Consider the following 15,391-nt stretch of genomic DNA (forward strand, 5'->3'; position numbering starts at 1 on the left):
GGAAGCCCTTACAGGATGAAGTAAAACAGTCCACCACCTCGATGTTGCGACGAAAGTATCGGTTTGTGCTGTTCCTCGGAACAATATGGATTGTAGGAATTGTGATTTATGCTTTCAAATCCTACAACAGCCCTGTAAGTATACAACAATTATAACCTGATACGTCAGGGAGCTTCGTATACTTTCTTTACTGTACTGTAGGCCTATAGTAAAACGCATAGTATCATGGAGGAGCCGGTGACAGGTGTGGAATGTCCCACACAGGAGTTCCCCGTAGGTCTAGAGATACCACTGGCCAGACACGTGTGTCCACTGCTCCGAGGGTCAACAGACTGGTCCACCGGATATACTATATTCAACTGTCAATCATTTGTCATCTACTGCCGAATTGTGACAGAACATCATTTCTCATATTATACCAACTGTATTGAACACTTGACTGTAATGTGAAAGCGATTGTCGTGAAAGGTTACATTCAGATAGTAAAATTCTTTTTATTGCTGTTATCTTTCATTAGTCACTGTTATCACAGTCACTAGTTTGTTACTTAGAACTGTCAATCAGGATATTTGTTGTTATGTGTTGAAAACTGAAATATACAAAAACATGAAAGCATTCAGGCAACTGTTTGAAGTACTTATGGTGTTGAAGGAACTACATTGGTCATGATAATTTCATACCACAAAAGTGGGTCTAGTTGATGTGTGGTCAATTGTTTAGATTTCTAAATGTTTGCTGGGTAGATATTTGAAAATTTCAGGGTGAATGTCACATTTTTCCCTTAAAAGATTTTTATCATTATTGCAGCCAGTACCATGTTAGTCTAAGGCAGTTAGACCCAAATTTCACTTTATGATAAAAAACTTAATCTGACTGACAAAGCAGTATCCATGTATAGACATAATCTATTGTCATTCAAGAACATCAACTTATTTGTAACTATTTTTTTCTTCCATTGAAGAAAGATATTTTAACACTCATTTTATTTGTTCAAACAGTACACAAGACATCTATGCATGTTTTCTGTGGTATTCTTTGATGAATTGATAGCAGTATGTATTGCAATATTCCATAGCATAAACGGTCTTCTCTGATTTTTTAGGAAAACTTTATCCATTTCATACCTTTTTCAAGCATCCCTATTCAATGACATCTGTTTTTTACATTGAAAGAGGAGAGTCTGTTTTTGTTACAACGTTAGATTAGAAAGCCATGGCCGGCTAAATCTCTAAAGTGAAACATAAATTTTAACATTATTTTCTCATTTAGATATAGAAATTAGTTGTATGCAACATTTACCATATTCATGAACATTTGTAATTGAAAAGCATGTATGTCTGTCAACCAGGTAAGAATTAATTACATCATTTATATAACAACAAATTATACTGTATATCATGAAGGCTTTAATGAAGTCATCAACATTGTACTTCACACCTGTGGTTAGTATACAACACTTGTTTTAAAAAATGCAGAAAACAGTCATTATTCTTGACACAATGTAATCACAAGCTTCAGGTTATACATCAGTATATTACTACCTATTCCCCTTACAATAAGACAGAGACCATTATCAAATATCAGAGAACGTTTTTTAAACATTTTTTATGTATAAATATATGATGCAATGTTCAGATGTCAGATTTCACAGCACAGTATGTATGCATGTTTTGTACTCACAAGAAATGAGAAGTTGCTGTTACATCATAAAAGTCTGTAAAATAATGAAATGTATAGCATTAACATCTAGGATGATAAATTACCTTAGTCAAAATTACATTATATAAACAATTAATCTTCAGCGAATTGATGAGTCTCTGCATGCACTGTGTTCATTCTGGTGCATTATTTTAATTTCAGAAACATACCATTTTTTGTTCTTATCAATGTTAAAGGATATGACATCACTGAATTGTATTTTGGTATTGCATCTAATACATTAATACTGTCATACATTAATAAGTGACTCTATCATCCCAGTCGTTATGGTCCTAACAGCACAATCAAAGTTTTAGATTAATTAAAGTCTTCAACTTAATGTCCGGTATCTCTGCTCGTTGATTTGCTTTATTTAATTGTCCATGTATAAAGCAATAATACTTGTGTAACTGTCTTTGGATTTCTATATCCAAGAATTGATCAGTACCAATATGAAATCTATTTGATGTTGTAAGAGATCAGCTATTCTCAGCGTCAAATGGTTATATACCTGCATTTTCATTAGGATTGGTCATGGTTATTTTGGTAACAGTATCAAATTGTTGAAAAAAAATCCTTTCTCTACTGGAGCATCTCCTACAATCTAGTGATGGTCTGATGTTAGACTAATCAAAACTACAATAAAACCAAGGAATTTATGGCACATCAAAATAGAACATTTTTACTGATGGCGAGTTTAGGAATGTTTACCTTATCTTATCTAAGCCTATTGAGTACAGTTCATGCTATAGTCTGGTTATCAGGCAAAGTTTTCAGTCACTGTTTTTAGTGTTTGTGTTCAGTAAAATAAGGTCTGGTGAATACTGAAGAGATTTATTTATGAACTTTTAAAGATTGCCATGACCTATGAAAGTAATTAACATTATTAAATGTGTTTATTTTCCATAGCTTCAGAAAGATAATGTGTATTGGGAGTTAAAGACCTGTTGAAGGTATGAAGAGATGAAATTTTGTGGTAATCAGTGTCCGACACATCTGTTTCAGGACTTGATGTTATATAGGCATTTACAGGTGATGAATGTCAGAGAGGCAGTCAGGAAAAATGTTCCCTTATTTGAAGTGTCAGAAAACATGGACTTAACCCATATATCAATTAACATCATTGTTGCTGCTAGTATATCTTCATACATAAGCTAGCCTTGTTGATAACTCTAGACCTCTAATTAAGTATTCTTATCACTTCTTCATGTTTGGTAATTTTATGTTGGATTAGGATGTGGATAAAAGTCATTTTTAGTTGGTCTCATCAGCTCAAGTTATGGATAAAAGTCATTTTCAGTTGGTCTTATCAGCTCAAGTGAAAATTAAATTCATATGCATTATGATATTTATTACGTACATAAAATTGATGTCTTAACTTAAATGAAAATAATTTTTTAGAGTTTACATATACTAGTCTGAAATATTGTCTTTTACTGTTTATCATGGCGTGTAATGCATGTATATTAAGCCTTTATTTGGAATCAATTCATTATTCATGGTTATAATGAAACTTTAAAAAAAAATGCATTAGAGATGGAAGATGAGGGCTTGATTATGTAGTTAAAAGGGATTTAGCTTGCCAGATTAAAGTCTTTGTGGCCCTGCTGTTTATATTTGTATGGTGATATGAAAATAAGTCAAAACCTTCCAACAATGTCTTCTGAATAGCTTAAACCAAGAAGGCTGTGGCTAAGTGCTTTTTGCTGCAAGCAGCATGGAAAGCAAATGGCAAACATATATGTATGTTAGAATTCCTAAACATGTGAGTTGTCATAAACAAATATGATTCCAGAAAGGATTTCAGTCTTGTTAACAACTGATAAGTAAAAAGGTCTAATAAATAATAGGTTAATTATAGCTAGTCTTTGTCACACCATTGGTTTTAGTTTCTGCATCTCCGCGAAAAGTCAAAAATTGTTAGTTTAAATATTTAATATTTTGGTTGAAAATCTTAAAAATCCTTAAATTTGATTAATGGTAGATGAAGATTGATTTAGAATTTTGAATTATGAAAGCTTACAAAATTCAAAACCTTTTTTGATCTATAATTAATTCAATTTGGTGAAAAATCTAAATGTTTCGAATTGCAACATGTTGTTTGAACATAAGTACCATTACCACAGATAGATAAATACTAGACCCCAATCCTAAGACGTATAAAAATTGTATATTTTAATTTTTACTAGATGAGAGACTTGTTCAGGCGAATAGTTTTAACTTTGTTCAGGCGAATAGTTTTAACTTTCATTCCCTCCTCTCCCTTACCAGGTTAATTAATTATATTTGATGAGTGCTGGTAAATGTTTACACTACATGAACTATTCAAGTTTGTATCATTTGGAAGGCAGAATAGTACTTGTCAGTGTATGCCTGATTATACCCTTATCTCTAATCCAGGTAAACATATTTGTGTTAACCTGCGTAGGTACACCTGACCAAAACTGGCCACGTCAACACTTACACGTACAAAGACAAATTTTTCCTGACGATAGTATTTGTATAGTTTTGAGTTTGCATTTTCTTTGTTTTGTCCATGGAGTTGGTGTAGCTATTGAGGTCATGATTTCACTTAGAAGTATCAGTTGATTATCTAAAGGATTAAATCACAGAGGCAGAAGCTTTTAATCCTAGATAATTTTATAAGGAAAAACAAAAGAAAATTTATGTATGACCATTTAAAATATACAGCTATTAGCTCTGTCAATCATTCTGACTAGGGAACATTTTAGATTTTATTTTGACAATGTCACATTCCGATTCTCTACAGCTTCTTCATGAATTAATTTACATCTATTACCACTCATTTCAAACTTCATTCTAAATGTTTTAATTTGTTTTTGTATTAGTAATATTTATATAGGTTTCTGAATCCTGTAGGAATGTTTAGAATGGTATATGAAATCTTACTGAAATATTTGGAGTGTTACATGTAGGTATAGAATCTATTGAATTACTTAGAGTGGCATTTGAAGTGCTATGGAAACTTTGAAATGTTGGAGAGGTATATAAAAATCCTATTGAAATGTTAGAGAAGTATATGAAAATCCAATAGGTGTTTTATGTGTTTTATAAAAATCCTGTTGAAGTGTCGGAGAAGTATATAGAAATCCTGTTTAAATATCAGAGAGGTGTATAAAATTCATGTTTAAATGTTAGAGAGGTGTATAAAATTCATGTTTAAATGTTGGAAAGGTATATAAAATTTGTGTTGAAATATTAGAGGTATAGAAAAATCGTGTTGAAATGTTGGAAAGGTATATAAGATTCATGTTGAAATATTGGATTGGTATATGAAAAACTGGTACTGTTGAAATGTTGGGGTGATATATGAATTCCTGTTGAAATGTTGGGGTTGGTATATGAAATACTATTGATATACTTGGAGTGATATATGAATTCTTTAGATAGGTTGACTTTGCTTTATAAGAATGAGTTACTGGCATATTTTGTGATGGCAATAGGTGTTTTATGTGTACATATATCAGGTATGCTGACAGTATATAGATCTATATATGAAGGAGGCACATCATATGAAAAAGGTCAGCCACCTGGCTGAGAAGAAGATGTATTCAATTAGATTGAAATAAAGTAATAGGTGACCTGCATTAACACAGGTGACCTAGAAGTGTAATGGAAATTATAGTCAAATCTAATTATACCAAGATATACCATCCTGATTTACATATAGTGTATTTTGATACCTGATAATAGGACAAGATCATTTGTTCTTAACATGATCGTGGTAACAAGGTTTCAGATGTCCCAGCTAATGCAGGGTTTTACAAAGTCAAGAGAATTTATTCAATTTTTAGCTCAACTGCCCCGAAGGGCCAGGTGAGCTACCAGTATATGGAGAGAGCAGCATCTTTCCATTGTCTGTCAACATTTTCTACATAATGCTACTAGTCATGAATGAGTGAGGGGATTTTGACCAAATTTGGTCAGAAGCATCCTTGGGAGAAGGAGAAAATTTATTGTATAAATTTGTATGTCCTGGCTAACCAGGGCCTGAGGGGCCTTTAAAATCCCTTTTCTCCTATAGGAATGGTTTGATTCTGCCCAAAATTGATTTTGTATAAATGGTGGATCTCAGTTCCCAGTGATGGGAGAGGCGGGCCTAATAGTGGAAATAGAACAAAATCCAACTCCTCCAATAGGAATGATTGGATTTGGTGTGAATCATGTTTGGATGAAGGGAATCAATTTCATATTTGTTGAGACTTTTGAGTAGCTGGAATAAGTTTTACTGAACATGATAAATTAAAAGGTCTCAGCAAGCAGACACTGGTGTGAGTTAGTGAAGTCAAATGTCATCAGACTTGGGTGTCAGTATAGTCAATCTCTTACTACCAGTACAGCTCTCTAGTGAATTTGTCACATGCCATCAGAGCAATAAGGGGCATTTGTATTGCTAAAAGACACAACCACATAAGCACAGACATTTAAGTCCATTTCTCATCTTCTTGAAAAACACAAAACCACCAGAGTATGGAGCATGAAACAACGTAGCTGAGATCTTCACCTCACCTGTGTAACACAAACCACAACAGTATGGAACATGAAACCACACACCTTGGATCTTCACCTGCGTAACACAAACCACAACAGTATGGAGCATGAAACCACACACCTCAGATCTTCACCTGAGTAACACTAACCACCACAGTATGGAACATGAAACCACACACCTCAGATCTTCACCTGAGTAACACAAACCACAACAGTATGGAACATGAAACCACACACCTTGGATCTTCACCTGCGTAACACAAACCAACACAGTATGGAACATGAAACCACACACCTCAGATCTTCACCTGAGTAACACAAACCACCACAGTATGGAACATGAAACCACACACCTCAGATCTTCACCTGAGTAACACAAACCACCACAGTGTGGAACATGAAACCATGTACCTCAAATCTTCACCTGAGTAACAAACCACCACTCAGATCTTCACCTGAGTAACACAAACCACCCCAGTATGGAGCATGAAACCACACACCTCAGATCTTCACCTGAGTAACACAAACCACCCCAGTATGGAGCATGAAACCACACACCTCAGATCTTCACCTGAGTAACACAAACCACCCCAGTATGGAGCATGAAACCACACACCTCAGATCTTCACCTGAGTAACACAAACCACCCCAGTATGAAGCATGAAAGCACACACCTCATTTCTTCCACTGAGGTTACATAGACAAAAGCTTTATTTAGATATTGCAACCCCAGCTGTCTGGAGTCAGGGCAAAGTAGTAAAACGGTCATGATCATGTTTCTTTATTACGTAGAAGGAACTCATGGTCGAACAGCAAGGTTACACCTTTGGATAAACCTTATTGCTTATATCAGCGGCTAAAAACCAAGTTGATACTGTGAGCCCAGACTATGACACATTGATTTTAAGGTACTGGTATTTCAAGTTGTAGATGGTAAGCTAAGAAGTGCACGAGGGGAACTGTCGCCTAGCCATGGGATATACTGATAAAGAGACTAAATAATCAGTCTAGGTTACTGAAGATGATTAGCTGGAGACTTGTTAAACGACATTTTCATACTTTGCATTTCATTCCTTGGCTATGTTAAACACACAATTATTGTTAAATACAGTGTAATATTGTTGGAACTGTCCATGTTATGTCTAGAGATTAGTCTCAGACTATTGTGATCTAAAGTATAGCTCCTGTTACAATGCATGTTGTTTGAATTTAAACACACTACATACTCTCTGTTAGGAATAATGTCCAAAGACCTTCCCAGTGTGTGTTTACAAGGAATTATAAGTTGAGATGAACTGAGGGTTTCGTTGGTCAACAAAATCAATTAAATCATATTTGCATCATGATTACACACACAGATTGCTCATGGAGTACCAGATTTGACTAATATTGCATGTACATGATATTTTTTCATTTAAGTAACAAGTCAACATACACATTACGATGAACTCAATGACAACTGAAGTTAGACTGTAGATCTGGTCTCAATTGCTCACAGCTTGGTTAGAATTAACCAGTGGTTAGTGGAAATGTTCAAATATTAATTAAACAAAATAGGAACATCCTTTTTCATTTCACAGTCATAGATGTTGATACAGCTCAGATTGATACCTTGGAGTTCCAATTTTTACGCTCCATGAAGAGAGAGCATAAAGTCGCTGCATTGTCTGTCAGTGATGATTTTGTCAGAGCATAACACAAAAAGTATAAGGGGTATCAACATGAAAGTTCATAAGTAGATGAGAACCATCACTCATTTTTGCATAATTTAGGAGTTATTGCCCTTTGTTATTTTTCATACTTGAATTTTGTCTTCAGCATTACACTAAATCTATATGAGGTATTAACATGACACTACCTAGGTAGATAGATCTCAATAAGTAGGAAGGCAGGGCTCATGAATCATAATTTTCCTATTGCTCTTTGTTATTTTTCATACTTTATTTATTTATTCCAAAGATAATGATAACTGTTAAAATTTTTCACTAACCATTGGTTAAATCTAACAGAGCTTCGAATGACTGGGGCCAGGTGGGCATGTATCTCTACAGTTCTATCTACAAGTTCATATTCTACACTCTCTGGCACTGATATGTAACTGATGCACATCACTTAAGGTAATGGTGACTTTACTAGATAAATTATGGCCCTACTGTATCACTGAGGATACAAGTGCAAGTGACACCATCTGCAGTGTATGTCACAGTAGGTAATAAATGTCTAGTTGATATCCATCTTAGAAAGTTGGAGTGAAATATTATGCTTCATCATAGATACAATACAGCTGTGCTAGCTACACAGTTCAATATAAAGCTGTTGTCTGCCACTCTCAGATTGAGAAAGAGGTGCATTCTCATGGATCAGTATGAGGAACTTGACAATGTCAGGTTGCACTCCCTCTGTCATACTACATTAAAATTAATTAAAAACAGAGATTGATGTGGGCAGTGCTCATTTGTCTTGATATATGCCTGGAAATACTGCATGAAGAATAGATGTCACCCATATGTCACAAAGAATGAGTTAGTGTTCATAATGTTAGTGATGCAGACTGTACAAGTAGATAGAATTTCCTGTTAGAGGATACACACATAAAACTTATCATATGAGATTAAACATGATAGTTTCTTATTTTGGGTTGTTATAATTGCAGTCTTGGGTCATTTTCAAAGCAATATGGTTTAAGTAGTTGAGGACACAGCTACAACAGCACTGTTAGGAAGACCAGAGATTTCCGTTTTCAAGGAAATATTTAGCTGTCTCCGGTTTGGATCGAACCACACACCTCAGGTCACCTACTGAGGTTCAAATCTATTACAGACAGAGCTATCATGTACAAACTGTCCTCTGTTTGCTTCAATCTGTTGCAGACCTTATAAGGGTTTATTTACAGAACTGACAAGAATGATGGCACATGAAATAATATAATACATTGAAATAAGATGAATTAATACAGACGGACTCAACAAGATTATAATGTACATGTAGTATATATAAATATGTTATCATATTGCTTTACACACACATGGCATTTATTTCAAACTAGGAGAATTAAGAAAACAGACATAATCCGAGGATTAAGGAAGCTTGTTTCAATTTTGTTTACACATCTTTTTCTGTAAGCATTTTTTTACAGCTGTTAGATACCAGACGATATTTTTATAGTTTTTGGGTTTTATACGAACATTTTCTCACAGCTGTTAATACCAGATGATATTTTTATAGTTTTGGGGTTTTATATTAACATTTTCTCACAGCTGTTAATACCAGATAATATTTTTATAGTTTTGGGGTTTTATACGAACATTTTCTCAAAGCTGTTAGATACCAGACAATATTTTTATAGTTTTGGGGTTTTATACGAACATTTTCTCACAGCTGTTAATACCATATGATATTTTTATAGATCAGCTTAACGTTTTGGTCAGTGATTTCTAATATTCTACCTGTTTATCTCCCCTTAATTTGAAACTTCATTCACATATACAGTATATTGAAACTTTCATTTCTTCATCATTGACTTGAGATTGCAATGACATGCATGTTACTATTACCAGGTAGTCTTATCTGTAGCAATTAATTACATGTTGGTGTAGTTACTGTTGTGCTAACACACCAAATGAAACGTGTGTATCATAAATGTCTGTACACACCTAATTCTGTATATGATTAATTACTAAAGCATGATGATGATTTTTTTTGGTACATTACTTTTTACACAACAATAATTAAATATTAACAGCATTAATTGATAATGAAAGTGTTTAAACTTCCTTTCCCTGGTGAGGCTCGGCTTAAGTCGTCAGCATGTCATGTATCGGTGAGATATTAGCCTCCAGCTAAACATCTCCAGCTAGTGTTATCTCTTATATCTGGTATACCTGGCGGCTTTGATATTCAACATGATTAATGTTTTCACCTGTAATCAATAAAAGCATTAGTTGACAGTAAGTGATTAAGTCCATTAGTTCTGTTTAACAGCTATTTATACTGATACATCATGGTTACATAGATATAATTGATTGACAGATCGTAATTCTGTTTTAGAAATTGAATTTTTTTTTTCCCGATATATATCGAAATGAAATAGATAAGATTGTGATGACCCTTAATGTATGGACTACAGGTTATAGGCAGGACTGACTGGGATTGGCTTTTAAATGTCACAGACATATGATGTCACTGTGTATCGTACATGTATATCCTTTCATGTCTTATATATGAAATAAAAAATATCTCCGCAAGAAATAACAGTATTATTACAAAATCATGTACAAAGGTCAAATCTAAAGTGCATTTCAAAGCACAAATCTTTAAGAGAAAATATTGGGTATGGGGGGGGGGAAACTGAGGTAGACTCACTGTCATGTCTCCATTACGAAACTCAGACCTAGTTACCACAAAAGGGTTGGGTACAGGTAGGGAACAGACAGACTAACTGTCATATCATCACTGCGAGACAAGAACCTAGTTAAACCAAAGAAAAGATTTGGTACAGGTTGGAAACAGGCAGGCTCACTGTCAAGTCACAACTTTCTAAACACAGACTCAGTTTCAAAAAAAAAAAAAAAAATTTGGTACAGGTGGGAAACTGGCAGATTTAATGTCAAGTGACCACTTACTAAACACGTGTCTACTTACCAAAATAAAGAAAAAAGATTTTGTATGAGTTGGAAACAGGCGGTGTCGATGTCAAGACTGAGCTCATTATAAAAGACAGTTTTGAATCACCACTTACTAGATACAGTTTGGCCTTGCTATAAGATTGAGGAAGGTTGGACGGAGGCCGACTCACTAATACTACTTTACTTACTAATTACTGTTAACATTGTTATATAGAAGACTGGACAGTGGTCAGGGGGAGAGGGCAGAATCCCTGTAATCATCAGCTAGGTAGGTTAATGGTGAAAGACAATGAGAAGGGGTTGGAGGAAAAGGGCAGATTCTCTTTAAAGTAGCCACTTACTCAATAGGTACCTGAAGTGTTGTTGTATGGTGTTTGTGTGTTAGGTAGTACAGATTTCAAGAGATGTTACTGAGAATATTGAAGTGTTGTAGTGTGGTGTTTGTGTGTGAATGACATCATAAGCCCACCACACTGGGTGGTATGCTATTCGAAATGCTTCGTTTCTGTTCATCCTTATATAATTCTTATGCCCTGCACGAAAGTCAGTCTGTCTGTCCATCAGCATTTTGTTTCCAGTCAATAACTTGAGTTTCCTTGGGCCAATCAAGCTCAAACTTCATGCAGTGCTTTCTTATTGAAATTGTGCTTGCATGGGATTGCTTTTCATCATCAAAGGTCAAGGTCACTGTTACTATAAATAGAAAATCAGTTTCTGTGTGAAAACTAGAGTTTGCTTTGGCCAATCAAACCCAAACTTTACACAGTATTTCCTTAACAAAAGTGTTTGCTTCGGATTGAGTTACAGTTTTTAAGGTCAAAGTTCAAGGTCATTGTTACTGAAAATAGAAAAATCAGTTGAAAGTATCTCCTCTAACGGAACTACTGCTCTGAAGCAAAGGGAGAATAAATGGGTTCATGAGTACATGATGGACTGTTCTAAAACTTATGTCCTTTGGTATAAATTAAAGTGTAGGAGACTGTGTTGTGGCACATTCCAAATTTTGTGGACATTTCCTACCTTTTGCTCAGGACAGGAAAATGGAAGAACATGAATACATTTCTGTTCAGATTGTTATAGATTTAACATTTCTTGATGAATAACATATATAAAATTTCATGGATTTTATCTCCTGGATTGGAAACTTTGGGGTTGTTTTTTTTTGGGTGGGGGGATATAACTGTTATTCACACTTATCAATCAATTTAATAATATCGAAAAAAATTCCTACTTTTTCCTTTTGAGTTATGTGTCTAAGGTTGGGTTGTTTTTGGGGGGATTTCCAGCCATTTAGTGGGATCCTTTGCTGACTTGTCAGTGTTCTAGTTATCACTAATTCTGTAATGGACAGATCTTTATTGGTTTTCATAAATAGGTAGGTTCACCTTTTTGGATTTTAGGACAAGTCACTGATCAGAAAGCAAAATGGTTTCCAGGTAGCTGTTTTAGATTTTGTCTTTTCTTGAGAAATACTGGATGATTTTTTTTGTGTTGTTTTCCATTTATTTTGCTCCCTAGTTGTGCCCTTTTGATTTTTGGACTGTTCAGGAAAACAAAATGACTGACAGGCGATAGTATTTGATTTGACATGTAAAGATTTTTCAAAAGATATACATTGTTAAATGAATACATTTTAGCACCTGGATTTAAAGATTGTTCAAAAGATATACATTGTTTGGTGAATACATTTTAGCACCTGGATTTAAAGATTGTTCAAAAGATATACATTGTTTGGTAAATACATTGTAGCACCTGAATTTAAAGATTGTTCAAAAGATATACATTGTTTGGTAAATACATTGTAGCACCTGGATTTAAAGATTGTTCAAAAGATATACATTGTTTGGTGAATACATTTTAGCACCTGGATTTAAAGATTGTTCAAAAGATATACATTGTTTGGTGAATACATTTTAGCACCTGGATTTAAAGATTGTTCAAAAGATATACATTGTTAGGTAAATACATTGTAGCACCTGAATTTAAAGATTGTTCAAAAGATATACATTGTTTGGTAAATACATTGTAGCACCTGGATTTAAAGATTGTTCAAAAGATATACATTGTTTGGTGAATACATTGTAGTACCTTTTGATACAAGATTAGAATTAGATACAAAAATTAGCGAAATGACAATAAAACTGTACATAAAGCAGTTTTGTTTTCAACTTTAGAACAAATGAGGATCTAACAATAGTGGGGTTTTTTTGTGAGATTATTGTTGATGTTACAGAGAGGATTTAAGCATTGTACATACAGCACAATGTTTATGTCATCCTGTGATACTTATTTCATGACTGTTGTAGAAATCCAGGGAGGTTCGTGATTTTGATGGGGTGTTTGATGAGAATGCCAACCAGGTGGTGGAGATGGATATGGGATTCAAGTCACCAGAAATACCTAAAAAGATAGTACCACCAAAACGCAGCCATCGAGTGGACGATTCACCAAATAGTAAGCAGATGATGAGTGACGGCTCTGATGACATAGATTGGCAGGACTTTGATGAAAAGGCATACATAGACAAGAAGCGTTGTACTGCAGGACAGGACTGTTACACTGCAAACAAATTCAATCAACTTGCAAGTGACAATGTCAAGAGTAATCGTCATGTGATGGACACGCGCCATTCCATGTAAGTCATACATTACAGCTTACTTGTGTAAGTCATAACTTCGAAATTAAGTACCATTGATAACCAAATTCTGTAGTTAACCTCCAGACAGGAACCAAACCCTTATACACTACTCCCTTGGTGATTTTTAAAGTGCTTAACCTCAAATCTGAGATTCTTAATTTCATTAATCAGGGGATTTTAAAAAGCACAAGGAAAACACGTAATTATGGTTGAGCATCTTCACAAAAATCAGACCTTGGTCTCCATCTTCATAATCAAACAGCTCTGCCAACCCACCCAAAGAAATTGAGTGACACAGGCCTGTTTAACACACATAATTGAGATAATCTTATCTAACATATAAAAAAGGTTTTGGGTTTTAAGGGGAAGACTTGTGTTTTTGAATTTTATGCAAAGAAGATGCACCTAGTCAGGTTTCTCTGAACATTTAGTTTTGGTGGATTTTAAGAATTTGCAAAACACCTTTAAGTAATGTTCTTTTTCATTTCCTAGATTTTAAGCTTCACTGAATACTGTTATTTAGTAAATAGGATAGGTTTGAATCAGAAATTGAATTTTTCAAGTCTGTAGTAATTATAGTGAATTAAAACAGGGACAGTGACGACATATACCAGGTAATTTTGTGGAACTCTTGTTCTCATAAAATCGGATGCCATTGTTTTAATAAGACACCAGGAATAGAATAGAGATGAAAATTAACATAGGATTAATTAAACTGATGTATATAGCTACTGAAACATTCACCAAATTAGCAGACAAAAAATGAGAGACACACTTTCCCTTTCACCATAAATGACATGCCGTTACTTGTAATTTCATATTGGGAGATACACATTGTATAGAATATTGGTGTCCCTTGGTAGGGGCAGATTAAGCTGGTCTCATGATAAAATCACTTAATTATTACAGTCTTATATTTCATTAACTGAAGAACCAATCAAGTTTACATGACTAATTGTTCAAATGTACACCTTAACATGATGTATTATGAAATATTTCAGGAAGGAGTGTTGACCTGTCAACAGGTATTGTCTTTTTATGCCCCTATCATGAAATGTGTGCTGTGTATATTGCTGTCCTGTGCAATCATCCTGTCATAATTTGGTTTTCACTCATGGGATACTCTTTAAACTATAATAGATATTGAAGTGTATCTCATATGTAGCTTTATAATGATAGGTTGCTGGTCTACTTAGAACAAAAGATTGCAGGTCAAGTTACAATAGTAGATTGCTGGTCAAGTTAGATATTGAAGTATATCTGGTATGTAGCTGCGGAAAGATAAGTTTCTGATCAAGTTACAATAGTAGATTGCTGGTCAAGTTAGATATTAAAGTGTAACTAGTATGTACAGTGATGTGCCAAAAGTATTCGGTTACAATGGCAGCATGTTTACATTTTGACATAAATACAGCCAATATAAAATGTTGCCGAGTGGTAAATAAATAACTCAATTGCAACAAAATTACACACTTACCTTAGTATTTGGTGAGGTGTCCCTTAAATCTGATCATGTTTAAAACCCACCTAGGGATCAAATTATATAAGCTGTGGATGTAGGCAGACATAATCTCCATCCAGAGTTTTTGTATTTCCCGGAACAAATCTTCTTTCGGGATTGGAGTTTTATTTGACATACAACCAAACCTTTTCATTAATATCTATATCAGGAGACAGTGCAGACCTACTCATGCTGTTGATTCCATTCTGGGCAACATAATCCTGGATGGACCTTGCATGATGTACAGGCGTATTATCATCTTGGAAATAATAACCACCTGCAGGGGAATGCCTTGCAATGACAGACCTGATGTGTTCCTCCAAGACTTCTTGATATTTTGCAGCATTAATCTTCCCATGGATAGAAGTCAACTGTCCATACACCATTACAGCAAATGTAAACCCAACTCATCACTTC

General features: G+C 34.5%; 1 protein-coding gene across 1 annotated transcript in view; it reads left to right on the forward strand.

The window, feature by feature from the left end:
* The first annotated feature begins 41 nt into the window (after positions 1-41).
* The window catches only part of LOC132543352 (polypeptide N-acetylgalactosaminyltransferase-like), a 30,070-nt gene continuing 14,720 nt past the window's right edge, over positions 42-15,391 (forward strand). Inside the window, exons 1-2 of the mRNA XM_060206844.1 lie at positions 42-134; positions 13,142-13,470. Coding sequence (XP_060062827.1) covers positions 42-134; positions 13,142-13,470 — 422 coding nt within the window. The remainder of the gene's footprint in view (positions 135-13,141; positions 13,471-15,391) is intronic.

The sequence above is a fragment of the Ylistrum balloti genome, unplaced genomic scaffold (genome assembly GCF_031769215.1).
Source record: "Ylistrum balloti isolate Yb309-2 unplaced genomic scaffold, AGI_CSIRO_Ybal_v1 Utg369754, whole genome shotgun sequence".
Classification (NCBI taxonomy): Eukaryota; Metazoa; Mollusca; class Bivalvia; order Pectinida; family Pectinidae; genus Ylistrum; species Ylistrum balloti.